Source organism: Primulina huaijiensis, unplaced genomic scaffold (assembly GCF_012295235.1).
Source record: "Primulina huaijiensis isolate GDHJ02 unplaced genomic scaffold, ASM1229523v2 scaffold29509, whole genome shotgun sequence".
Lineage (NCBI taxonomy): Eukaryota > Viridiplantae > Streptophyta > Magnoliopsida > Lamiales > Gesneriaceae > Primulina > Primulina huaijiensis.
Genome location: NW_027357014.1, coordinates 149,965 through 176,608, shown reverse-complemented (window position 1 = coordinate 176,608; position 26,644 = coordinate 149,965). Strand labels below are relative to the sequence as shown.

Below are 26,644 nucleotides of genomic sequence, written 5' to 3'. Positions count from 1 at the left end.
TTCAATATAGATTGACGACATAATAGAGAATTGCAAGTATAAATTGAACGTGAAAGTGTAATGTTAGAGATTAAAAAAGCAATTGAAGTCAAAGAGCATGGCAAAGATTTTACCTTTGTTTCTGGTTGTGATTTTCTTGGTTTCTTTTACTTCAGGTAATTTTTTTATTTCTGAAGGCAATTCAAATCCATTACTAAATGTCAGCCATAATTATATATATATATATAAAAAAAAAAAAGAAGTGGGGTATAACTCTACCTTCACAATCATTCATAGAACCAACCGCATGCTGCTTGGTTAACTGATGATCATCTAACGAAAGCAAGAAGAACAAGAAAGCAGTTCTGAAGCTGGGAATCTACGGCCTTCCAAAATCAGCTTATACTCTATATATGACATTTTATTTTTGAGAATTTTTAGTTACAAAAATCGATACTCCGTTAATATTGTTAATATTTATGTATGCAGGTGATCGTCCGCGCCCGTGTGTTCGTATTACACTGGTACCATGCGATGCCGCTGATGTTTGCGTGGGAGTATGCAACAGATTGTTTTCTGGAAGACTTGTTGATATTTTTTGTCGAGATTATACTTGTGATTGCGAGTATGAATGTGGACCACATATTGTATCGGATGCCTAAAAGTGGCTCTATTTGTTACTTGAAATGAAATATAATTTAAAATAATGAATTCCTTGTGTGTGTGTGTGTGTGTGTGTGTGTGTGTGTGTGTGAATATGAAACCTTGAACAAAGGTGGAATCATATTTGTTGATTGAAAGTTGAAACATGCATCTAGGGCTCAAGTTTAAATTTGAATTCAAAAAAATATAAATTATAGATACATGACTAAAATTCAAATATATATGAATAGATATAGATATAATATCATTTAAATTGGCAAATATCTATAAATATGAACAAAAATGTAATTNTGTGGGGATAATTGAATGAAAACTCTGATGATGATGATGATAATTGTTTGGAAAAAATTGAAAGATAAAAACAAGAAGATAGTAGCATTGCATTCACGTTTGCCCGCATTAGAGACCAGCTTCTGTACTATAATATCTTACTCAATTGATCTTATTTTAACCTTCAGATTTATGTTGAGAAAATAGTCAATTCGACTATTTTTTCAAATGCGATAAGTTGATGATTAGGTCATATCATTTTATATAAATATTTCAATAATAATATACTTAATATATATTGAGATTTAATAAAGATACGAAACTTATAAAATTATCAAAAGAATAAAATACCTAAAAAACAAACAGATATTTAATTTAAAAAAATATGCTAAAACTAAAAGAGAGCATCTGATCTAAGTTTATCTATTGGAAAACAAAGATTAACCAATTTTAAAATATTTTAACATATATCGTAATATCATTTGATAAGGTACAATATTTACAAAGAGTCCAATATATAGATTAGCAATACAACGAGCTCCCTCTCCTATTTCGTTGGTAGAAATTAAAAAAATTGAGCCAAAATTAAGCACATGGCGAAGATTCTGACCCTCGCTTTGGTGATGCTTTTCCTTGTTTCTTTAACCTCAGGTAATTCTTGTTTTCCTTGTTCTTATGCAAGCGACTATTATGTAAATTTCTTTTATTTTGGGTAAGTTTTCTGGAAGACGATTGTCGTATTTCGAAACCCTATCTACTTTACATTAAATTTCTCTCTATATATATATATATACATGTATATATGCAGGAGGAAGATCGCGTCTTTCATACGAACTCCCGCAGTGTTTCAAGAAAGTAGATGATATAGATTGCGATAGTGAAGAGTTCTGCTTAGTATTATGCTCAGACCTATGGAATACTTTAGAATTTTTTGATACAACTTGTGAGAATTATACCTGTAAATGCGAGTATGAATGCTGAAGTTGGATGCAGAACAATTAGGCTAGCAAGTCATTTTTTAAATAAAAATATTAAGTTTGTAGAATTTTAATGTCTTTTATTTCAGGGATATTGATTTAACAATAATATGAATTGAGATATGATTAATAATTTAAATATTTTTTTTATGAATTTTTATTTTTTGTTATATACCTTTGTTCGAGGTTATTTTAATATTTTTAATATATGGAATTAGATGCTCAAAGATTTTAGTTAAGCGTTAGTTTTTATGATACTTCATCTCGACAAGAATACACCGATTGTTTCTTTGTGTATGCGAAGGATAGGAAACAAATTAGCCAAAACTCATCCTACGATATACATATTCAAAAACCGAAACGAAAAATAATTAAAATTTTAACCTAATTAATCTTTCACGCCAAAAATCAATTAGGCCAACTAATAATTTCTTCCAAAATTTATCTTGCTCATTTAATACAAAGTTCGTCGGATTGTAGCTATTTTATATCTATACTATATTAATAAAGTTGAGAGATTTATAGTAACTAATTTTGATGTTGTAGTATGTTTTTTGATAAAACAAAAATTTCCCTTCTTCTCAAATTACAAAAAGCGATTTTATTCAATTAAAAATCATAAAAACTTATTTTAATAAATTTTTATCTCATTTATATCTGACACATCTTTATAAAATATTTTTTTAATCTTTATTTATATTTTTGAATTATAAATCATAATATCATCTATAACATAAATTATTAAACAAAACCATTTTTAAAATTTTAAATTTTAATATAATATCTATTTTTTTTAACAAAAAAAATATTTAATATTATTTTAATATATATGTTCTACGAAGGAACATTAGTACTTTTGAAACAAAATGGACGAGTAGATCTCATGTGAGACCGTCTCACGGATCTTAATCTGTGAGACGGGTCAACCCTACCCATATTCACAATAAAAAGTAATACGCTTAGCATAAAAAGTAATACTTTTTCATGGATGACCCAAATAAGATATCCGTCTCACAAATATGACCAGTGAGACCGTCTCACACAAGTTTTTGCCCAAAATAGACACATTACGCATGTTATTACGGTAAAACAATACAAAGAACTAAACTAAAAGTTCAAAACATGTTCATTCTTAAATAAATTTAAGAGATCTTGATCCATGTTAATTGGAAGTTTATTTGCCTTGTTTTTATTTTTGTTTTTAATTACGTGAGAACTTGCAACCCGTATTTCTTGGTTTGTGTTATTTAAACTCTCGAACTAACGTAATTACCTGCAAACAACGTTAGCGAAACAAACCTTATCATTCATTTAAACTCTCGAACTAACGTAATTACCTGCAAACAACGTTAGCGAAACAAACCTTACTGAATGATAATTCCGTTCAAGAAAGTGTTTGAAGAAAAGTCAAATTCCAAACTATTTATTAAATATTCACAAATTCGTACATCTTTGTGTACATTTGTCTTGCTTCTTACTAATGCTTCGAGTCCACCCCCTCCAATTATCGTTATTACGATCATTTTCAGGATGAGGTGTCAAAAGTAGCCTGAGGACGCAACTCCAGTTATTTCTAGAAAATTTTATAATTTTATCCACTGGAATTGGAAATAATAGTAAAAAAAACTAACATTAACCACCCATCTGGAAATGAAAAAAATATCAATCGCGTCACTTACAAAATCCTAAGAATAATCATATTTAAAAAAATTCCTAAGAATAATTTATCATTCAATATGCATTTCTTAGACAAAATAAATTAGAAAAATCAACTGCCAGAGTGATTAAGGTGCACTTGGACTCGTCTCAATGAAATAGAACTCTTTAAGAAAATATAATAAATTAATAATACATTTTTAAAATGTAAAAGCGTTCGAATCAAGAGTTATATAAAATTAGTTTGAAATATCTTTTACTTAATAAAACAAAAAATTATTTGAAATGTTAACTGGATCATGCTCAAATCAGGACTGCAAGGCCTGCGCCATTGAGGATAATACGAAGAGATCATTAACAGCAAAGGCACATTCATGCTGCTGTTGTCGTGATGTCCGTATATAAATTCCATTACACACCAATAAAAAAGACACTGATTTTTTGGTTTTCCGCTTTAAAACGGAGTCAAACCTATATCTCTCCCTGATGCCAGTACACCAGTTATGGTATTGGTAAAACGATGAGGATTTCCATAGTAAAAAAATACCCGTTGCTAGTAGAACATGCTCTTTCCATACATCATCCAGACCTTAATGGCTAAATGCCAAGATGTGCAAACAAAACAATGTGCTAACATCGAAAAAATCATTGTTCTGATAAATTAGGTACTTGAAATAGAATTCCAAACGAAAAGAGAATAAGGTTACACTTATTCTATCGCAATACCACCTCTCACTGGTCTCCTCCAGTCAAAGATTTGATGATATCAGAATCACCTGAAAATATTGAACATACTCCACGTCATTTCCCCAAAACAAGGCATGAAGCAAAATAGAGATGGAAATATTTTGCTTAATCTTACCTGGGTCCAATATACTGAGGCATGATACCCGGAAATACTTTCCACACGCAGTTCCTAGATCAACATTGTCTACAAAATATAGAACCACTATAAGAGGCTAGAATGAATATGAAATACATGAAACCAATGAGAAGGAAAAGAATAGGATAACAGATTTTTCCAACTGTTGTACGAATAGGTTGAAATGGCAGGGTCTGTACAAGCTGAGAAACACGACAGGATCTGGTTATTTACATCTGATCAGTGGTGTCAAATGCTTTGTCTGACTTAAGTAGTACTATAATCACATAATCAATAAATTCGGGATCTTTCATCAAAAAGTAAAGGTAACATGAAATGGATCTCTGATTGAAACTATTCATACATTATAACAAGGATAAACTAAAATCTCAAAAAACTCACAAACTAAGTCCACTAAGGGGAAAGAAAGAGGATAAACTAACATGATAACCATGAAGAGTTCAGATCTTTCAATAGGGAATAAATCATAGTTGTCGAACTCTTTCAATAGGGAATAATCAATAAATAATAAAGAAACCAGTACAATCACAACCGAAAAATGCATCATGCTTCAAAATCATTTGTGATCAAATTTCCCTTCCAGAAAAACCAATTACAGGTAAAATACCCATAAGTACACTTAACAATTAAGTACAGAATCCATGTACGTACACATCCAATGCCTATTACCCATCTCACACACACAAACACACAAAACATTGCAATTTAGCATATTGCCAAATGAAAATTAAAACTAAGAAACCACCCAGAATACTCACTTCCGTTGAAATGATGAACCACAACTTTAGAAAGCATGGCATAGTACTCGATCTCGGACTTCCTCAAAGGTGGACAGTTGTTAGAGATCAGCACCAATTTACCTGGAATTTCCAGTAACCCCAAACACATCGAATTACTTTCGAAAATAAAACGGCGCATAAAATAAAAAAAAAAAAATCATAAAAAGCTGAACCTTTGGAGTTTCTGAGTGTCTTCAGAACTGTCTTGTAACCAAGAGTGTATTTTCCACTCTTCACCACGAGAGCCAACCTGTTGTTTATGCTCTCGTGTGTCTTCTTCTGCAATTCTCATTTTCAATTAAGTTTTTTCTCACCATCGAAAAATAGATCAAAGCACATCATATATATTTATATTTTGTATCTGAACTAATACACATCTTAAAAGTGCGAAGAAAAAGAGAGATTCACCGTCTTCTTAGCGGCGACCATGTTGGCGGCGTTCTGAAAAGGAGAAGCGAATGAGCGGCGTCGGCGGGGAAATTGAAGACGATAATACGAGGAGACTGATGCGAAATCAGATTTATGTTTTTAGGGTTTAGTTAATTAGCTTCATTTTTTATCTATAGGCCCATCGGGCCATTCTATCTAAAAGGGCCATGGTATTGACATGTGGGCCGCAATTTTTTTTATTCATATTCATAATTTATAATTCTAATTTCCTTTATTATTTGAGATCCGAACTGTAATACTCAGTCCACATTGGATTATGAGAAAAAGATTTGACGAGTTATATAGAAAAATAAAATATATTCGAGTATATGAAAATTTCTTCAATATAATTTATATTTTTAAAATAAAAACTTAATTAATACTAATGTACTAACACACATTTTTACACTAATTTTTTTATAATTAATTTGATTTGTTGAAGTAAGGGTGATATCATAATGAAATGTCACATTACAATTTGAAATAATTTTATTTAAATGACATCATATCATTATGATAAAAAGCATTAAAAGAATAAACTATAATTTCAAATAATAATAAAATAAATATAGAAACTAAATTACAATTTTAAAACAATAAATTAAAAATATAAAATAAACAATAACATCAAAACTTTATCTCTATTATATGCTTAAACATAATAATAATGGTAATAAAGACTACGTCTTCATCCAATCATCAATTCAAACAAATCTACCTAATGCCATTATAGCTGCTAAACAAGAGTATATATTAATTTTGTGTTTTTTTAAAGAATAAATTATGTATTGTTTTATTAGTTTTTCAAATATGCAAAAGATATTTCAAAATTTCAAATATAATTATTCAAATGGAAATGCCACACACACACACACACACACACACACACTGATTGTTCAAGAAAAGCAGCAGCTAAACTCCACCGTGTAGGCAGCACCTCAACCACTTGACTAAGGTGCAGAAAAAAGTTCCAAAAAGGCAAAAAGAGACGAATTCCAAAAGGGTTACCTGCATTTCTCTGTTATATTCACGGGTTCTTTTTTCTCTCAGGGAGAAAATGCATCATTTTGCTGCGAATCTTCTTTCAGTTTCCGTGTTTTTCTTCTCCGTTGATGCATTTGCTGCGAAGCCCATTTACTCATCAAGGTTGATTCACAGATTCTCTGACGAAGTACAGGATTTGTGGGCTTCCAAGTACAAGAAAAATGGAGGCAACGGAACGACGAATTGGGCCGAGAAAAAAAGTTTCAGGCATATGAGGATGCTGCTGGGGAATGATTTGAAGCGGCAGAGACTGAGGCTCGACTCCCAGACTCAGCTTTTGGTTGCTTCTCAAGGCAGCAGAACTTTTGATTATGGCAATGACTTGGGTTGGTATGGATTTTTTTTTCTATCTCGTCTTTTACATTTTTAAGATTTTTCTGCTTTGGTTTATTTTATTTACTCGCGATTCTCAGTAATGTGCTTTGGTTTTTCCGTGAATACGTGGGAATGAAGAAATGTGTATTATATGTCCTCTGTTTTTCTTTTTCTATATTTCTTTACTTTTTTTGAGGGTCTATTTAATGAGAAGCAAACATTTAGCTTTATAATGTGGCAATCCCTATGTGTTGGGGATGAAAATGGTATTTTTCTCAAACTTTTTTTGTGGCCTTCTTCTTTATTTCTATGATATTCCTAACGCACCAGTGAGAAGAATGCAGCTAAGATGTGCATTGCAGAGAATTCTCTACTGTGATGATTCATATTTGTGTGTGAAGAATCTTTCTTTTTACTAGTATACAGGGGTCATAGGTTGCGTAGTTTGGACGGATAAGATTTATCAACAATCATTCAAGTTTATCTTATTATCGCTTTGTAAGTCGAGATGATCTAGTAAAAAGTGGATGAGAAATCTCTCTTTATCTCTGGCAAGAGCAATATATTAAGTCCGGCTCATGAAATTTTGTTGTGGGGCTCCATTTTTCCAGTTATGGTAGTTGCAAGGCTTCAATGAGAACGATGAAGTTAGGATACACTTTTTTATGATCATCATCCACCTTTGTTTTTGAGGTAGGTATAAATAGCGGGGAAAATGAATTTTTTGGTCCATTAACTTATCCAATTTTGGGGTTTGATCTATTAAATTTTCAAAGTTTGGTTTTGGTCCATTAACTTTTAATTTTCGTCTATAGTGATCCAATTGTTGATGTATCATCTGACAACTTAACAATTTTTGATGTCATGTTAGTGTTTTTCAATTTCATGTCATCATTTTCCAATTAAATCAGCAATTGGACCAAAATAGTAAAAAATTAAAAGTTAGTATACCAGAACCTACTTTTGAAAAGTTAGTGGACCAAAAACCAAAATTGAACAAGTTAGTAGGTCACAAAATTTCTTAAGCAGCTTATGTGGCAGCTAAATTAGTAAAGTACATAAGCTAGAGCAATTAATTTTATAATGGTTTGGGCATTTAGTTAAAGCTAATTGGTTACTCCGATGATCAGGAGAAAATTGATGATATTTCTGTTAAAGTGAAATCCATTTGAAGGGTCTGACTGCATTTAGTTTAAATATGGATGTGGTCCTTAATCGCATAGCAAGGAACAAGACAGGATACTATGCCACACCTTAAGAATTATGAGCTGAGGCTTGGACGATTGGAACTTTTTTACTACCTTGCATGCTTTTCCGGTTTGCCTGTCACAACACGGAACTTAATGAATCTTGAGAAAATGAAAGCATCCCTATTAATGCGTTTTTTAATGCCATAAAACATTTTTTTGCTTCCCTCAGCACGAGGCAGTTGATGGTTTATTTGTTTAATATTTCTTTTGTAGGCTGCATTACACTTGGATTGACATAGGGACTCCAAACACTTCTTTCCTCGTCGCATTGGATGCTGGAAGTGATTTGTCTTGGGTTCCTTGTGACTGTGTACAGTGTGCACCACTCACCTTAAGTTACGACATGTTGGTAGGCTCTGTTTCCAAGATAAAATCATGTGGTTGGTTTCTTCATGTTGATTTTCGGACTTTGAGAATATAAGTTTATTCTATGATGTCATACTTCTAAGCTAGGATGATTTACATAGTTTTGCTCTTGAACAAATGGTGACGAAGGGATTCACTTTTCTGCATACTATTTCAAACTCATATAGATGAACGAATGCAATTTTTGGTTTCTAAGGCTTTTATCCTTTGCATCTCAAAAATTTTAACTTAAACAAGATAAATTATGAATGATGTTTGATTCATATGTCACGTCAAAAGCTTTTCTTTCACTTTTTAACCCATATGTCAGTCATTCAGTTTTCAATCCAGCACTTTAGAACATAATCAGCATTTTCTCTCTCTACTTTTTTCAGAAGTTCAAAGCAGTCAACTGTACCTAGTATCTGATAGCAGGTCTAGCTGTTAATTCTTCATTGATTGATTGGCAGGTGCTCCCTCATTTGTGGGGCATCTATTATGCAGGATACAGAACTCAGTCAATACCGTCCATCCCACTCGAGCAGTAGTATGAGCATGCCGTGCAGCCATGAATTGTGTGAAAAGGGGCAAAGTTGCCCCAATCCAACGGGACACTGCCCTTATAGAGTAAGTTACTTATCAGAAGATACGTCAAGTTCAGGATTTCTTTTCCAGGATCTGTTGCATTTGGCATCAGTTGGAGGACATAAACCACAAAATGCCACCCAAGCCACTGTAATTATCGGGTATGTTTGGGACTTTTATGCTACTTATCCAACCTTTTTTCACTATTTTATTTATTATATCTTGTACATTTTGTTTATTTTAGCTGTGGCAGAAAACAAAGTGGTATTTATTTGGATGGAATTGCTCCTGATGGTCTTATGGGACTGGGACCGGGAGACATTTCCATTCCAAGTATGCTTTCAAAATCGGGACTTGCTCCTCATTCATTCTCATTTTGCTTCGACGAGAGCTACTCCGGGACTCTCTTCTTTGGAGACCAAGGGCCTGAATCTCAAAGATCTACTCCTTTTTTGATGTCTTACGGAAATAAGTGAGATTAGCCATTACTATATTTTCCTGTTACTGGTTTCTTAAACTTCTAAGTTGACGTCCAGGTATGGCTCTCTCTCTTTTGATTATTGGATTCTGATTTGTTTCAGCGCTGCCTACATAGTACAAGTGGAAAATTTTTGTGTTGCAAATTTTTGTCTTGAGCAAACTGAATTCAAAGCACAAGTTGATACTGGTTCATCATTTACATACCTTCCCAGCGAGAGCTACAAATATATCGTTGCTGAGGTTTTTGTCACTACATATATTTTTCCTCTTAATTTTTGTTTTACCGTCTAGTTTTTTCCTTAATATTTGAATGGTAATCCTTCTTATTACAGTTTGATAAGAGAGCCAATGTTACCAAGATTAGCACTCAAGGATTCGATTACTGTTATGAGTCGAGGTAACGCTAGAAGTATTTCATTTACTTGTGCATTGTCCATTCACGAATTGTATTTGGTCCAAAGCTCTGGAGAGTTGGGTTTGGTGTGGGTTGCTCCAAGATTAGTGTGTGAAATGTTTGTCTTAGATATTGGTCGTGATCTTGGCAAGAGAGGAAGTATTTTTTGGCATGTGACAGTCCATTGTTTTTGTTGGTCAATATGGTTGGAGAAGAACATCGGGATCTTCGACATTATAGCAGATTCGATTGATTAATGTTGGAAAAAGATCAGGTTTAGGGCTGCCTTTTGGACAAGGAAGCACTCAAATTTTATGCATTTCTCGATTTCAGATTTAATTAGGGAATGGAGCTTTATTTGTTGTTTATGTAACCAGAGCTTCATTTATCTTTTAAGTAGCTAAGAATATCTTGTCCGTCTTTTGTAACCTTTAACTTTAATTATTCTAATAAAAGATAATTTCTTAAATATAAAAAAAGAAGTATTTCAATGTCATCCCGCTGTTATATTTCTTCAGCTTTGTAATTGGATTATATATCTGCTGTTTTCCTTTAAGCTGATAGTCTCCATTCTCTCTGACGCAGTTCACTAAAATTGCCGAACTTCCCAAGCATGAAACTTATATTTGCCACAAACCAAAGTTTTGCAATTGAAAATCCCATGCTCCACATAGCAGATGATCAGGTGCATATTCATTATCTTTGTTCTTTTGTAATATTGGTCTGACATTGTTTTGCTGATGCATACTGAATTTTCTCGTAGAATTGGTCAAAGGGTATTACTAAAAGGGATGTTCACTGAACCATTTGTTCAATACTTAATAAGTTGTATTAATCCAAATTTAGAATTCTTCTTGCACTTTTGAATAATGATGCAAGTCTTTTATTGGCTGAAATACCTATAGATATCAGGGAATGTCACGATTAAGCTGATTTAAATCAAAGATATATATCTCAGATGATGCAGTTTTCCAACATTTTCAAAAAGGTGTTGAAGTGTATACTCCGGCTGGCGGGTTTTAAACTTTAACTTCCCATGTCATTGCCCATCTTTTCAGTTCCTGAAAACGGAATATGATTTTCATACTTGGTCCATGGAGTGTTTTCATTTGGCGCATTATTTTTTTTGACGTGCTATAAAGTCGGAAAATGTTTGTGCAGGGGGACTTATTTTGTTTGGGTATACATTCTACAGATGGAGAGCTTGGTATCATTGGACGTGAGTGCTTCTCCACCCTACATATTTTTCCTGCTTTCTTATTGTTTCATGCATAATTATATTCTCACATGATTATTCCACAGAAAATTTCTTGATGGGTTACCTCATGGTTTTTGATTGGGAGAATATGAAGCTCGGCTGGTCTTCATCTAATTGTAAGTGAATTCTGCAAAAGTGTCTGTACTTTTCAAGAGAGGAGGGAAATGCAAGAAATAACAACCAACGTTGAGGCAAAGTTGTACCAGGCAGGAAATGTGGTTCTCAATTTCCACCTACTCATTTTGGAACTGTTTGCATACACTCAAACACGCACTTCATGCTTTTACGAGTAGAATGTCATTAGATAACTTGTTATTCTATTTGTATAATTATATCTTGCAGAAAATATTAATCTTGTAGGATGCAGAATTTGTTATAATGCTAAAACTGTTTGTACCAAGACAACTCAAATTCTTGAAACTTTTTAGCAGGCCAAATGCCTCGTTTCTTGTATTGTGCCACATAGACAAAGATAGAGAACACCTTGGGCTATTCATACCACCTAACAAATCTTGACATCCTTTCTTTATATAAAACTTTTATATTTTCTGCTAATATTTTGGTATTGGTGTGAATCCACATTTTTCCTGACAGGTCAAGATATTGGCAGTGGAAGTGAAATACAATGGACGCCTCCTTCGACTGAAACATCACAAAATCCTTTGCCAACCAATGAACAACAGCAAAACCCTCTTGCGGTTGCACCTGCGATTGCCGGTCGAGCTTCCCCCAAACCATCTGCAGCTTCTAACCTTGTTACTCTCCATCAGTACAGTATTGTGAATTTGCATCTGTTACTTTGGGGCATGTATCTGATCTATCTCGTACGAAACGCCAAATTCTGAACATCCATCTGTAAATCTGATTTCCATTTCCGTAACCTCACTAATAATCTTTTCGGCCTCACAAGTCTCTAAATTCTCAAAATAGTAGTTTGTTTCTTTTTACTGTCTCTCTGTGTTCCTTGTTCGCTCTTTCTTCGCAGTCATAGCTTACAATATTTATTAAATAAGATTATTGTTCAACACACCAAAAAAAAAAAAAAAAAAAAAAAAAAAAACAAAAACAAAAACGCTAGCATGAAAAATGTTAGGCTGTGTTTTGGATAAATTGATTTAGGTAGATTTGATTTCAAATTTAACTCGTCCTCCATTGTATTGATTTGGTCTACAACAAGGGCAAGGAGATTGAAATCCATACTTTTGGTCATTTTGCAAAACAAGAAAAATTAATAGAACAAAGAGTAGGTTTTTGTGATACGGTCTCACGGATTTTTATATGTGAGACGGGTCAATCTTACTGATATTCACAATAAAAAGTAATACTCTTAGCATAAAAAGTAATATTTTTTCATAGATGACCCAAATAAGAGATTCGTCTCACAAAATACGACCCGTGATACCGTTTCACACAAGTTTTTACCTAACACAAATAAATTGATCTGAATCTTATAAACATAGCCAAACTTTATTGATTTGGATTATGTCCAAACACACCAAAACTTCACTTTTCTTAAAATTTTCCCCTTTAGATATCAAATGACTTTTGCATCTTCTGGCGGAACTAATTCTTTCTCGACTTTATAAAAATCTTTGGTCATCCAATTCAATAATTTTAATCTAGACAAATAATTTAAAACTACTTACTATACAATAATATTTGCCATGCTTTAATGACAAACCATGGTCTATATATTACTCTATTATATCCACAATAAGTTAAACAAATTATAAATCATTTTACAAATATACAAAAACTTTAGAGGTTTCTAAATTTGGGTTATAAATATGAATTAATAAAAATAGTATAGGTACATTTAGGGAACCATTACCACTAATTAAATTAATAGGTCTTCGTGTACAAAAATAATATAATTAAAAAATATATATATTAATTTATTTTTTTAAAGTTGTCCACGGTTTTGAGAATAAATTAGCATTTATATGGATAAAAAAATGAACATGGTTACGTATTATATATTATTTTCAAAATATATATATATTTTTTGTCACAACTTTATATATATATTTTATAATTTTCATGATATATTTTTTTAAAATAATCACATAAATATTTCCATGGGCTTATCTTGGATTACCTTCATCCCTGTAGTATATATATTTCGTTTATAAAAAGAGATCAAAGCAACAGTGGCGGATCACGAAACATGGCGGCGGCGCCAGCTTTTCGCTATCTTTTTTCTCACTTTCAGCGTTGCGCTGTTTCCACACGTTCCTCTTCATTTTTCCTCAAAGGCTCGATTCCACTTCACAGAAAGCTTTCCTCCTTTAAATGTACCAGTCATAATCCCCTTGCCATTGGTACACCTGCTAAAGGTCAGCGTTAGCACTTGACTCCGTCGCTCGAACACACTTGCTCGGTTTCTTGAATTGTTTGCTTTTTAATTGATGAGGAATGTTGTTGTTAACGTTTGGTAGAACTAATAAAAACGCCATCAAAATTGCTTGTGGGTGCTCAAGAATCAAGATTGCAACTTTTGGTCTTAGAAAACCGGTAATTGAAGAAAAATGTAAAGGGTGTAAGCTTAATAATTAACACCACATGTATTTTGGACCGTTGAAAGTTAATATATTCATTTCTCTATATCTTGTCAAACATATGTAATGATATGAAAACTATGTTTATGAGTTCTCAAGTTACGACTCTTTATGGTAGAAAACACTTTGGTACTGAGGAAAGATGAGAGAATTGAAAATGGAGACGTGAACTGCGCTGATCCAATTTTGAGCTCGAGTACGATTGCTGCAATTGTAACTTCATTGGGTGGGCCACCAGGTGCAGTGGGAATTGTCAGATTATCGGGCCCCTCATCTGTATCTATAGTTCGGCAATTGTTTCAACCCAAGTCTACAAAGAAAAGAAAAGGTTCTGGATGGTGGCCCGATAGTCATGTGGTCGAGTATGGAGTAGTCATGGATTCTGGTGGGGATGCCATTGATGAGGTAGTATGATTTTAACTGATATTAAGTGAGTGTTGCCTATATCATATGCAAATATACTTTGTGCCCAACACCTGATGGATAAGGATTGTTGGACTTTGTGTGACTTTCTTGCTTATTTCATGTTCATATTTGCATGCTGAAACCTCTTTGGATGTTTGGATGCAGTTCTCTCCATTTTATTTTTATCAATAATACCCAGGCCTAGAAGGATACTCAAATTCATGGTGTTTTGTGCTTTGAACTGGAATGCAACTGTATTATGCTTTTGCATGAAACATGATTGTATTATGCTTTTCGGCCAGGTTTTGGTGGTTCCTATGTTGGGGCCAAAATCATACACTCGAGAAGATGTGGTTGAGCTTCAGTGTCATGGCAGTGAAGTGTGCCTGCGTCGTGTCTTGAGGGCTTGTATAGACGCTGGGGCGAGGCTTGCAGAACCAGGTTTTTTCCACTTTGCTATATTGTACAAGTAACATTTGAGTTTAGGACTCGCTTTTAAGTTCATAAAAAAAATCAATCTTAAGGCTTAAAGAAAGCTGGCGTCGAAAATATTTGGGAGACAACATTTTACATGAGCTTTCTTGCAACCCTCCTACCGAGAAACAATGTTTCTTTATTATCTTTGTGTGTTTGGCTACAGGGGATTTAAAGCCTTTTGGAGGGATTTTTCTATTATGAGGAGAACATTTTCGCGGCACAATGTTTTGAGAGTTGTAATTTCCGATATCCATTTTGCTCGGACTTTTTTCTGTAGGCTATGTAGTTCAGGAAGCATTTGAGTTTTGTAAGGACTTTATGCATTGGAATCTTGGATATTCCAGTGACTAAATTTTATGTATTGTTTTTTGGGTATATGATAATACTTTAACTTACTCGATGTGGTATGTGCTAGCTTTTGCCCAGATATTGGATACATCAAAATTATCGAAATTGGAAGTTTGCATGAACAATTTCCACATATTTGTAAAGTTATGCTCGTTTACTAAATGCCAAGGTGGCTTTTCGAAGCATTTGGCAGAGTTAAAATTGTACAAGGTTCACAGTGGTAGCCAATTTTATCATTCCATGGACTCATGGAGGGATGCATGTTTAATTTCTTCTTTCTACTACTCTTTTATAGCTACTTCTTTATAGCTGTCAGGACAGTGAATCAAGTTATTCAAGAATCTAAACTGTATTGCTTATACCCATGAAGAGTCTGTGTGCTTTAAGTCTATCCATGCCTGAAATTTACTTGATAATTCCTGGGTTGAATCGGTAACCTGTGTTGTAGTTTCTTAACTTGAAAGTTGTAGTATTTACATTCAAATCATTGGTTGGTAAGGTTTCCAATTTTATAGTCCAGTTTGAAGAACCTCATTTATTAGACTAACTGAGAAGTGGTAAATTATCCATGGTAATTCACCGGTTTTCTCCATTTCATTATCCCAGGCGAATTCACGCTTCGTGCATTTTTAAATGGCCGCTTAGATCTGTCACAAGCTGAGAATGTTTCGAAACTAGTATCTGCCAAGTCAGTGGCTGCTGCGGATGCTGCTTTGGCAGGGATACAGGTAATCTAGCATATGTTAGATTTTTATTCCTGTCATGTGTATTTGTTAAGTAAACCTCTTTTGACTCATGATTGATGTAAATATTTTTTCAATTTCTTTCGTATTGATGTAGGTATTCTTGAAATTTTGTTTTTTATGATAGGGAGGCTTTTCTTCTGTAGTGAAATCATTAAGAGCTCAGTGCATTGAGTTGCTGACGGATATTGAGGCTCGCCTCGATTTTGAGGATGAGATGCCGCCGCTAGACTTGAATTTGGTTATAGATAAGTTACATGAGATGTTGCAAGAAGTGGATGATGCTCTGGTAACTTCTAATTATGACAAGCTTCTGCAAACTGGATTTCAGGTACCCTTTGAAGTAGATTTCTTATACATTTTCTTTCATGATGAAGACAAAATTGTGAGATGAATTTATGTGATATATAATATCTCAACTTCTTGTCGTTTTGCTGTTCTTAGTCATATTATTATTTAACCATTTGGGTCGTGTGGGCCGTGATAGGGGTGTACATGATTTGTCGTAAAATTGGCCATCATATACACCAGAGTGGTTCTATCTTGCAATCAGTCTTTATTTTTTGGCAAGCTTTGGTTCTATATTTCCTAACTTTGTACTCTTTTCTGCTTAATCATTATTCAGGTAGCAATTATTGGCCGGCCAAATGTTGGGAAATCGAGCTTACTTAATTCCTGGAGCAAAGTAAGCTTTCGAATTTGATTTCTTTGCACATTACCTTTTCTTTTGGTTTTCCAACTGAATTGGTCTGAGGAGTCAGTGTAGCAAAACAACCGTAATTTTGCCAAACCTATTGGAATAATTTAAAGTGTCTGGTAGTTTCAATATGGCGAATTGGTCTTTGACTGGTTCTTCGTAATGAGTTATTGGCCTGCATCTATAAAGCCATTGCACCTTCAGTTCGTTGTATTTGATTAGCATCTGTAGTATCAACCAGTATGTCAAATGAAAGATACACAAGTTTCAGCTGACAAACTTTTACTTTCAATTTTTGGCTTTTGGATATGGAATCAGTTTTCAGTAAATACGTGACATTTAGTTCATAAGTTTTATAATGCCAGGTCATGGAAAATATGCCTTTCATGCATGTATTCACATCATGATCATGGGGTTAGCATCTCTGAAGACCAGCCTTTAGTTTGTTTCGGACATGTTTGGTTAATAAACAATCTCAGTGGGTGATAATATAAATATATGTGCCATATAATAGCCTCTTTTCTCTTCTATATCAGAGTAGCCCATGCTGAATTTAGAGTTCTATCAGTGTGTTGTATCCTAACACCGTGTTAAATTTCTCGGTATTTTCATCTCTGTGACGCACACTCTACCTAATTGTATAATTGTATCTACATTTTAGCATACAGACTGAGAGAGCAATTGTTACCAATATTGCTGGCACAACGCGTGATGTGGTGGAAGCTAATATTTCCATTGGTGGAGTTCCTGTCACACTTCTTGATACAGCAGGCATCAGGGACACTGATGATATGGTGGAGAAAATTGGTAAGGTTTTGCTCGTATAGCTAACATTATGATTAAATTCATTTTAATTTTAATACTGATCAGGACTGTTCCAAATTTGTTGCCAACATTAATTTTAATAAGCAGTCAGATTCTTCAAGCCTCAAGGTGTCATCTTTTTGGCTCAATTAGTATCCTCACTTTTTGTTTTATGTTAAAACTTCTTATGAGCTCTCCGCATCCTGAAAAATCTATCCTTACCTCTGTTTCTTACTTATCTTGATGCAATTATGATGTTATAGTGACTTGTATTCATATTTTGTGACATCTGAAAATAATGCATTGTTTTCATATTTGGGTCCGTCTATTTTCTGAAAAAGGCGTTCAAAGGTCTGAAGCTGTTGCAGCAAGTGCTGATATCACTGTCATGACCACGAGTGCAATAGATGGATGGACCTTGGAGGATGATAAGCTACTTGAAAGGATTCAGAGTCACAAGGTTTTATAGACTTTTCTATTCACCAGTAGCATGTTCTTGTTTCCTCTTTGATCGGGGTTTTTTGTTACGCCCCTCATTCTCTGGAGCATTAGTAAAATATATCTTGTGAATTGTTTCTCTTAATTATGTGGCACATGCTATGTCAGGCAAAGATGCTTAGAGTTCAGTATAAATTATTTTTTCCTTCCTTTTGGTGTACAGACTTGCAAATTTTTGCCTCCAAGGATTTAGTTGCATTTTCCTCCATTTCTGTTCATTTCTCAAGGAGTGGACAAAATTTACTCAATACCTTATTCCTTTCCCTCCCATGCTAGTGGGGATCCTGTTTTACTTGCTTGAGTTGGTTTTATTTAGTTCAAAGGGTGAGGAACTAATAGTTCTTGTTTACCTTTTTTGAAATCAAGCTCGCATCTTCGTCTGCTTCTCCAACTATCCTCGTAATCAACAAAATAGATTGTGTGTCATCTTCTTGTGATTGGGACGATGAAGTTATTAGCTCTTTCAGCAAGCACATTTTTACCAGTGCTAGAACGGGTCAAGGAATAGCAGAATTGGAGTCTGCCATAATCGAGTTAGTAGGCTTGAATAAAATCCCTGCTGGGGGTCGCAAATGGACAGTCAACCAGGTTAGTGTTTTACCTGACCCCATGGCCGATTTTATTTCACATTAATAATGAAGTTGGCTTTTCTCAGCGGCAATGTGAGCAGCTTGTTCGCGCGAGGGAGGCTTTCTTAAGGTTGGAAGCATCAATTGAAGAAGGCATTGCCTTTGATTTTTGGACGATTGATCTGAGAGAAGCTACCTTGGCTCTCGGACAAATTAGTGGGGAAGACATTTCTGAACAAGTTTTGTCCAACATCTTTTCCAAATTCTGCATTGGCAAGTAAATTAAAATATATATATATGCACCTTTTCTGTTAACATTTGGTGTTGCATTTTTTGTAAAATCAATTGGAACTTGTCTCAAACATCATGTAATATCTGTGTACTACATGAACGGTATTTTACATAAGGGACTAATCAATTGGTACAATTGTCCTGTAATTCCATGTTCTGCCCTATGAAATGTATGAATGCTGTTAGTTTGTACAATACATTATTTCGGGTGGTCATTGTTAATTTGAAGAATATTTTCAATTAGAAAATTATAGCCATTCTTCCAAGGGAAGGAGATTCCCAAAACTCCTTTGTTCATATTCCTCCTTGGAGTCCACAACTCACATAACGAAGTACTCGAAATAAAATAGTTTTTTGAATCGCTCAACATTGATCTCTTGAGAGAATTACGCCTGAACTAAAATATTAACTTATCATTACAAAAAATTTCTACCATATTTGCTTTCTTTTTCGATAAAATTAGAACAAACTTGTGGAAGTAGATTTTTTAACCATGTTGATTAGCTTTACAATGCCATAGGTCTCATTTAACTAGGACAGAAGTAATCATCATATATATCCCCAAACTATAATATATCTATTGAAATAGTTATGAATATTTCATATGGACAACTTTTAGTTTCACAAAATGGCAAACATGTCACCTCAAGTTCCTATGTTACGCAAATGCTCCGACTCCTAGTTCCATCAGAACTAACAAACTCCAATACATAAATATAATGAATACAATTTCACCACAGCATTCATGTGATACGTTAAATATTTCTTGTTAAAAGAAAGATAAAAATTACAATTTATAAGCCAGAGAGAGCAAGGGCCGCAGTAAATTCCTTTCTTCAATTTAGTCAGGATGGTCACCTTGGACCTGATAATTCAACAGCATGCAAGTTTTCGGTCGAATCGACGATCCAATCCGAATTAGGATGTGGTGCTAGCTCGACTTCTTGCCGAAGTACTTCGATCTTTTGCCATTCATCCCATCTCTCAGCTAAACCATCACCTTCGAGCATTCTCACGACTTCTGACATCTTTGGCCGGTCCATTGGAGAGCTTTGCGTGCAAAGCAAAGCGACTTGTATTAGCTGCTCGACTTCCGCCTCCACATATTTGCTCTGCAGATCGGGGTCGACCAACATTTCCAATTTCTTTTCCTTTAGTAGGCCTTTGACCTGAAATAGAAATTAAAGTAAAACCATATTTTGAATGTGTTAGAAATCAAGTAAATATATTATAGAAGCAGATTTGATATAATTAAATTTATCATGCATCTTTTCACAAGTTTTATCTTAATTGTTAAAAAGGATTTCTTGGTTGTGGGTGTAGACATTAACAGCTGAACCACAAAAATCCTTGTATGCCACCTTTCCTTGTATTGCTAGTTCTATCATTTAAAATTCGATATGGTTTGAACAGGAGACCCCGATATAATTTTTTCAGTCTCATGTGCTATCATAAAATGCTGCGACAGACAAATAAAAAAGAAAAGTATGGCATACCCAATCAAGAAGCATGACATCATCATCATTTGCAAGGCGAGCGAGATCAAATGCCCTCTGCCCTGTTATTAGCTCGAGAAGCATGATTCCATACCCAAAAACATCAGTTTTCTCAGAAGATTTTCCAGTGGATAGGTACTCAGGAGCTATGTGTCCTATGGTGCCACGAACAGCAGTAGTCACATGGGTGTCCTTATAATCCATGAGCTTAGCCAATCCAAAATCTCCAACGACAGCTTCAAACACTTCGTCTAGCAATATATTTGCAGCTTTCACATCACGATGAATAATCTTGGGGTCACAGTGATCATGCAAATACGATAATCCTCGAGCAGATCCCAGAGCAATGCACTTTCTCGTGGGCCAATCAAGTGGCGGCTCATTTGGCGGACGTTCTGCATATAGAATAATTGATGAGTTATTTATTCTTGAAGCTGGAAGTTAAGTCTTTAGAAGCAAAACATATTCAACAATATTTAGACGAACGAGCCAAAATATTTTATAAGTAAAATTTGTATATGCATGAATACCTCTTAAACAAGATGCAACACTTCCATTGGCCATGTACGGATAAACAAGCAATCGTTCAGTTGGGGTCATACAAAAACCACGAAGTCTAAGAAGATTTCGGTGCACAGCCATACTGATCATCTCAACTTCAGTTTGAAACTGAAGCTCCCCACCAGGTGTCCGCTCCTCCTTGAGTCTTTTTACAGCAACCAAGGAACCATCTGCCAATCGTCCTTTGTATACCTTCCCAAAGCCACCTCTCCCCAAAATATTTTTATTGCTAAAGCTATCGGTTGCAACTTGCAACTCACGAAGAGAGAACCTTTTAAGCTGTCCCAGATGAACTTCAGGATCCTCCTCAGCTGAAAGATTGGAAACTACTAGTTACTATGGAGCTACAGAACATTTATATTTTTAGTACATGTATAGAATCAAATCACAAACCAGGCACATCAAAGAAATATTCCTGAGGTTTTCCCCTACGCCACCAGGCAAATACAATGGCAGGGGCAGCAAATAGCAAAGCAGCACCAGCAGCAACACCACCAGCTATGGCTCCAGTTGCGCTATTTCCTCCTGTATTACATTCGGTAAATTCAAATAGTACGATAGAGAAACTTGATTTCAGAATCAAATACATCGGGAAAAAAGTTCTAACAGCTTGATAATGTTTCAAACAAAATAGAGTTTGTGATGTTTCAAAAATAAAAAAAAATTAACTCAGATAACTTAATCCTATCATTCAATACTGTAATAAATGCACATCGAAATATTCTAGCTCGGGTTGTAAACAGATTTCAACTCTGACGATCACCCAAGTTGCTTTGGATAAACCACTTCGGTAGAAAAAGCAACTTCTTCATTAATTTTAACCTGCAAATATTGTTAGCTTACCTCATTATACACTACTTCAGTTAAATAAGCAACTTCAGAAAAATAATAAATCCATTCACATGCAACTATCTGGTGTTGCACATTAACAAAAGCAGACACAAATCTTTGAAGGAACTGGCAATGCTCGTCCACATTTCTTTTAAGACAGTGAACAAGTGAACTCTGTTGATAGCAACAGTGTATAAGTAGCATTCACTTCATAAAGTCAATTTGAAAGAAAAATTGAACCATGAAAACAAATAAGCCTTCTATCATTTTTTTCTTTCCTAATTAAACCAAGCCACAACATCTAATCTAACTAGGAAAAAGACCTGGTGATGAAATTGGGGGAGGTGGTATAAACGGCGGTGGTGGAGAAAATGGAGGAGATCCAGGGCATGGTCGTCCCGTGACAGGGCCGCACAAATCCAAGTTATTCGCAAAACTGTGACCAGGCAAAGCACCTATTTCAGATACTTATTAAAGCCATGAGTATATTCAAACTGAAAATACTCAAATACCTGATAGGTGTGAATAAAGAAAAAGAACCATTATCTGGAACTGGACCTGATAGTTGGTTGTTTGACAGATCCCTGGATAAGAATGTGATGAAACGATTCTCTTTACATTTCACGCGTGTGCATCAAAATAAAAGAAAGTAAGATCAAATAGTTGAGACCAAAATGAACACTCACAATACTTGTAGGGATGAGATATTAGTCAATGACATGGGAATGGAGCCTGTCAAGCTGTTATTATTTAGCCGGCTATCCTTGCAATGACATAACAACAGATAACAGTTATATCTGATATTTGTTAAGAAATATTATAAGAATGAGAACATCTTGGGGGAATTCAAGGTATCATATCATATTTGTCCATGGAAGGTATTAACTAAAATCTTTCTCTAACCAAGGTAAATAAGCAGGTATTCATTCTTTGCCAGGAAAACCAAATAAAACAGTAGTTTGTCATTCTCATTTTGTTTCCATACCCTCTGTCCAAATTCTCACATGGTTAATTATCCACCAATCTCAACTGCCTATGTAAGACATCATAATTCATTTAGTTTTGCTTCTTCCGAGGATGGGGGTAGGGGACCGAGTATGAATAGTGAAATGCAATGATAAAATAAAAATTCAAGGAAAACTTTACACACAGGAAGCGCAACTTCGAAAGCTTGCCCAACGTGCCTGGAATGGGGCCAGTAAAACTGTTCAAGTACAGATCCAAGCTCACCAAATTTGTCAGATTTCCAACATCACTAGGTATTGGCCCACTTATGTTATTACTGTATAACTCCCTATCACAAGTAAAACCATTAAAGTAATCAGGTATAATGTGTAAGTTCAAACAAAAAGAAATCTTTAGTCAATTTGTTTAACAAGCACTGGAGCACGTCAAATCCTCTTAAAATGTAAGACATGAACAGCTTCTAATTAACAAAGAGAAGTGCATGGGCGCAAAAGACAGAGTCATGACTACCTGGATGCCGGATTCCCCTATTGTGCCAATGGTCAGAAAAGTATCCGTCATAATTATGTTCAAAATTTGTTTTGATGTCTATGTGTATGTTGGTTGCAAAAAAATGACAGAAAATGGCCATTACTATCTTCCAGCGGTGTGTGAAAATTAATAGCCAGATGAAAAGATATACCTCTAGAACTATAGACTGCTTACAACCTCTTAAAATCACACAAATGGACATCCCAAAATATGGGTAGATGATTTTTTTTTCTAAGCAAAGTTCTCAAAATAATCTTGAGTGTGAAGACAAATATTTAGTATGAACATGGATAGTGATATTCTCAAAATGTGTCATATAAGCTCCGAAAATTTCTGTTCTTTTCGTTTCAAAAGATTCAGTTGTAGCATATCATTGTTGCTTTGATATACATCAAACTTCAGAAATGCAGAAGAAGAAAAAAGGTTTAAATTCTTCTCTAGAAAAAGCCAGTAAAAACTACTGTAAGATAATGCAACCATGACATACAGGTACTGTAAATTCTTCAACAGGCCAAGCTGTGGAACCAATAGACCCGATAATGCAGCATTCCCAAGATCACTGGAAACAAAAAATAATGTTGGAAACAGACTAAATGGAACATGAAAACATGGCACAAAATTTTCATTGGAGATGCTAACACTCTAATCACGCTGTTGTCATTGTTGCAGGTGACGTGAAACCACGTGCAAGGATTGACAAGGGTGGGATCCCAGCTCTGAAGCACATTGTTTGGATCCGCCAGGTTTGCTCTAAGGTTATGCAAAGCATCACCTGTTTGACCATTCCAACTGAAAACTTAGATGCTACAAGTAATAGTTCCCTAATACAAGTAAAGTTATGTCCAAACATGTCAAGAAAGTAGACTTTTTTAATAACATCAAAGCAAATATAGTGGGTGAAAAACTAGGATCGAGAGTAGATTAATACTTGAAATGGAATCCTCGAGAATTACAATTCATGAAAAATCAATTCAACTTCATGTGGGGATATTTTAGATTCCAACCTAAGGGATCAATATTTTGTTACCAATACTTGTGACACCATGTGCATAGTTTCATTGAGCTGGCTCGAGTTTTTCTTAACCATGATAACAGTAAAATCACAATGAAGATAAAAGCTAGCAAAGAAACTCGTTCCATTCTGTCCAGAACACACCAATAAAATCGGGTAAGCTCAAGCACAAAGTTTTACCAAAAGAGCATTATAATGTTTCAACAAGGAGACTGATAACTAAAAATTAGATTCATTCAACTCGTTCAAATATAAATTAAAAATATGAGCTCAGAAGAAGATCAATGACTAAAATATAGCATTCATAAAAAATATTCGGAATTAACAGCACAAACTCATCACCGACCTTTCCAAGATACATGAAAGAAAATGCAAATAATTAACGAAAACAAATCTAAGCACATATTTTCCAATCGAACTGATAAGATTAACTCCATCACCCAACCTAAAGGCCCCAACTTTTCGAAAAATGCAAAAAAGTCAAGATGTAATACTGAAACATGAAGAACAAAACCTAAATCTCCAAAAAAATTGGGGAAAAAATCAAAACCATTAGCACACAAATAAATACACACTTTTAAAAGTACAAACCTTCCATATTAGCATAAATACACCTCAGCGGATGCACAATCAGAACCAACCAAACTACAACAGAAACCATCCCCTCTCTTTCAATGTTCTTCATCTCCATTTATATATATCCCAAAAGAAAAACTACATCTACATATCCAACAGTAGTCTAACTTCACCAGCCCAAAGATAAAAATCTCAGATCCAAATACAGAAAGACAAGAAATTTAAATAAAAGCCATCCAAACCCAGATGCATTAACCCTTATTCACCCATCCACTCCGACCTCCCACTTCTTCGAGAACGTATCCCACACCCCACAACGTCAAGAAACTGAAATGGGCTTCCTGCTAGTTTCCCGAAGATAATAAATCCTTGTACTCTGGGACTTTTATCAATTTCTTGGAACTTTTAATGGCACTCCTGCAAAACTTTTAACCTCTGCAATGTACTTTGCCTTTCCCTCTCTCGCTCTCTCTCTAGAAATCTCTCTCTGCAGTGGGAACTGTGGGGGTGAGAGGGGATGTGAATGTGTGGGATAATTATCGTTTTTCACCTTTTTGGTAGTGTCGCCTGCCCGAACGGTGGCACGAGCTGCCCGTAGAGTTCTGAGCTATAAACTTAAACGGCTTCTGCCTCTCTACGCAAAAAACTCGGCGTGCCACCATTAATCCTTCACCCGACCTTTTTCTCTAATACTCCACTCCCCCATGCTTAACTCTTAATCATAATTAATTAGTATAAAATAATTACATAATATGAATCTCCTACTAAATATACATGCAATTCATTGTTGATTAATAAATCCCACAAATTATGTCATCATATAAATTAATTTAACTATATAGAATTGTTCTTTATTTAAAATTAAGATATATTTCTTATATTACACATCGATAATCTCTTTAATCCCCTTTTGAATCGCAAATTTCTTGGATTAATTTATACCACAACGGGATTCCGCATTTCAAATATTATAAAATGATGTAATACAATAATATAATATGATAAAAATGTGTAAATTATTTTGGTGGATCGAAAAGAATACGGAATATATATAACTAACACATTAGTCTGCAAACCACGTTGATCAAATAAATCATACTATGTAAATCATGTAAACAAGCTCATTCGAAAAAAATGTTGACAAAGAGAATTGAATTTCTAATTGTTGATCAAATATTCACTTAATTCACCGGATTCGATTATCCTCTCGGGCACTATTTAACCCATTGTTCATTTTGTTTGCGGTATAAACAGGAAATTGCACAGAGTCATTCTAATTTATTACATGTAACAATTTACTCTGCCCGTTAATGTAATTAGAAATTGTTTGGGACTAACCCATTTTGATATATAATAATATATTGGTAAATAATAATAATAATAATAATAATAATAATAATAATAATAATAATAATAATAATAATAATATAACAAAGTGAAGTATAGTAAATAAATTAGATGATATAATACTAGACAATTAATTATTTTTCGAAACAAACCGAAAAGTCGCATCAAAAAATACTATCGCACGTGCACATGGAAAAATGCCAACAAATTAATTAGTCCAACCAAGGTATTTAAGTTATTAATTGATGCTTAAAATACAAAAAATCGTATAAATAATTTTTTAAAAAAATAAATATCACATCCTTTTCGACTTTATCTTACAAGCATCATTATTATATATTGATAATAATATTTTAAAGTTGTGCTATAATATCTCCATATGTTATGTGGGCCCTATGATATAGTGTTGTGAATTGTATTTGTATATAATAATTAGAATTTTGATATTAAATTGTGTTGGACAAAAATATAATAGTGTGTGATAGGAAAGTGACTGGTTGTATCCAAAAATTGAGTCGTGGAAAGTGACGGGACAGTCCAAGCAAAACCCCGCCCCGTTACGAGGACCCACTCACGCCCACACTTGGTCAAACATCATATCCTAGTNTTTAATACACATACATTCAT

The 26,644-nt window shown here is 34.3% G+C and overlaps 4 protein-coding genes and 1 long non-coding RNA gene across 7 annotated transcripts; 3 read left to right on the top strand and 2 right to left on the bottom strand.

Annotated features, from left to right (window-relative positions):
- The first annotated feature begins 1,383 nt into the window (after positions 1-1,383).
- Positions 1,384-1,957, top strand: LOC140967877 (uncharacterized). Its single transcript, XR_012173656.1, has 2 exons — positions 1,384-1,563; positions 1,721-1,957. It is a non-coding gene; the product is annotated as an uncharacterized lncRNA (long non-coding RNA).
- Positions 1,958-4,099: 2,142 nt separating this feature from the next.
- Positions 4,100-5,770, bottom strand: LOC140967869 (large ribosomal subunit protein eL30). Its single transcript, XM_073428637.1, has 5 exons — positions 5,616-5,770; positions 5,381-5,486; positions 5,187-5,288; positions 4,408-4,476; positions 4,100-4,321 (listed from the first exon to the last, which is right to left on the bottom strand). Exons 1-5 carry the CDS (start codon positions 5,634-5,636, stop codon positions 4,278-4,280), a joined length of 342 nt encoding a protein of 113 aa, XP_073284738.1. The 5' UTR covers positions 5,637-5,770; the 3' UTR covers positions 4,100-4,277.
- A 743-nt stretch (positions 5,771-6,513) lies between these two features.
- LOC140967903 (aspartic proteinase-like protein 1) lies at positions 6,514-12,254 on the top strand. 2 transcript variants are annotated; one of them, XR_012173661.1, is made up of 10 exons: positions 6,514-7,010; positions 8,459-8,594; positions 9,095-9,336; positions 9,420-9,647; positions 9,757-9,895; positions 9,988-10,052; positions 10,635-10,734; positions 11,211-11,268; positions 11,352-11,513; positions 11,902-12,039. XR_012173661.1 is itself a non-coding variant. In XM_073428685.1 (10 exons), the coding sequence occupies exons 1-10, from the start codon at positions 6,694-6,696 to the stop codon at positions 12,150-12,152; spliced, it is 1,608 nt and encodes a 535-aa protein (XP_073284786.1). In that variant the 5' UTR covers positions 6,514-6,693; the 3' UTR covers positions 12,153-12,254. The 2 variants fall into 2 exon arrangements, 1 of the variants encoding a protein (XP_073284786.1); XM_073428685.1 differs by having other exon boundaries at positions 11,352-11,423; positions 11,902-12,254.
- Positions 12,255-13,411: 1,157 nt separating this feature from the next.
- On the top strand, positions 13,412-18,704 carry LOC140967907 (uncharacterized). 2 transcript variants are annotated; one of them, XM_073428691.1, is made up of 10 exons: positions 13,413-13,643; positions 13,984-14,270; positions 14,573-14,711; positions 15,702-15,823; positions 15,966-16,169; positions 16,464-16,523; positions 17,204-17,342; positions 17,681-17,799; positions 18,204-18,425; positions 18,493-18,704. In XM_073428691.1, exons 1-10 carry the CDS (start codon positions 13,475-13,477, stop codon positions 18,685-18,687), a joined length of 1,656 nt encoding a protein of 551 aa, XP_073284792.1. In that variant the 5' UTR covers positions 13,413-13,474; the 3' UTR covers positions 18,688-18,704. The 2 variants fall into 2 exon arrangements, with proteins under 2 accessions (XP_073284793.1, XP_073284792.1); XM_073428692.1 differs by lacking the exon at positions 18,493-18,704 and having other exon boundaries at positions 13,412-13,643; positions 17,681-17,827; positions 18,204-18,341.
- A 553-nt stretch (positions 18,705-19,257) lies between these two features.
- LOC140967881 (somatic embryogenesis receptor kinase 2) lies at positions 19,258-25,341 on the bottom strand. Its single transcript, XM_073428651.1, has 11 exons — positions 24,686-25,341; positions 23,722-23,854; positions 23,570-23,641; positions 22,736-22,879; positions 22,272-22,343; positions 22,098-22,169; positions 21,909-22,021; positions 21,148-21,279; positions 20,724-21,065; positions 20,194-20,588; positions 19,258-19,866 (listed from the first exon to the last, which is right to left on the bottom strand). The coding sequence occupies exons 1-11, from the start codon at positions 24,783-24,785 to the stop codon at positions 19,552-19,554; spliced, it is 1,890 nt and encodes a 629-aa protein (XP_073284752.1). The 5' UTR covers positions 24,786-25,341; the 3' UTR covers positions 19,258-19,551.
- Between the last annotated feature and the right edge of the window lie 1,303 nt (positions 25,342-26,644).

Bases quoted from the DNA above. Each gene is read 5' to 3' on its own strand.
- LOC140967907 (XM_073428691.1), top strand. From the start codon at position 13,475: ATGGCGGCGGCGCCAGCTTTTCGCTATCTTTTTTCTCACTTTCAGCGT. The intron at 13,644-13,983 runs GTCAGCGTTAGC...TCTTTATGGTAG, and splicing joins CATTGGTACACCTGCTAAAG to AAAACACTTTGGTACTGAGG. The intron at 18,426-18,492 runs GTTAGTGTTTTA...GGCTTTTCTCAG, and splicing joins GCAAATGGACAGTCAACCAG to CGGCAATGTGAGCAGCTTGT.
- LOC140967869 (XM_073428637.1), bottom strand. From the start codon at position 5,636: ATGGTCGCCGCTAAGAAGACG. The intron at 5,289-5,380 runs GTTCAGCTTTTT...TGGAAATTCCAG, and splicing joins GACACTCAGAAACTCCAAAG to GTAAATTGGTGCTGATCTCT. The intron at 4,322-4,407 runs GTAAGATTAAGC...CAATATTTTCAG, and splicing joins CCTCAGTATATTGGACCCAG to GTGATTCTGATATCATCAAA.
- LOC140967903 (XM_073428685.1), top strand. From the start codon at position 6,694: ATGCATCATTTTGCTGCGAATCTTCTTTCAGTTTCCGTGTTTTTCTTC. The intron at 9,337-9,419 runs GTATGTTTGGGA...TGTTTATTTTAG, and splicing joins CAAGCCACTGTAATTATCGG to CTGTGGCAGAAAACAAAGTG. The intron at 9,648-9,756 runs GTGAGATTAGCC...GATTTGTTTCAG, and splicing joins TTGATGTCTTACGGAAATAA to CGCTGCCTACATAGTACAAG.
- LOC140967881 (XM_073428651.1), bottom strand. From the start codon at position 24,785: ATGGAGATGAAGAACATTGAAAGAGAGGGGATGGTTTCTGTTGTAGTT. The intron at 23,642-23,721 runs GTTAGCATCTCC...TTTTGTTTCCAG, and splicing joins GACAACAGCGTGATTAGAGT to TGATCTTGGGAATGCTGCAT. The intron at 22,344-22,735 runs GTGTGTAAAGTT...TTGCAAGGATAG, and splicing joins CTTTCGAAGTTGCGCTTCCT to CCGGCTAAATAATAACAGCT.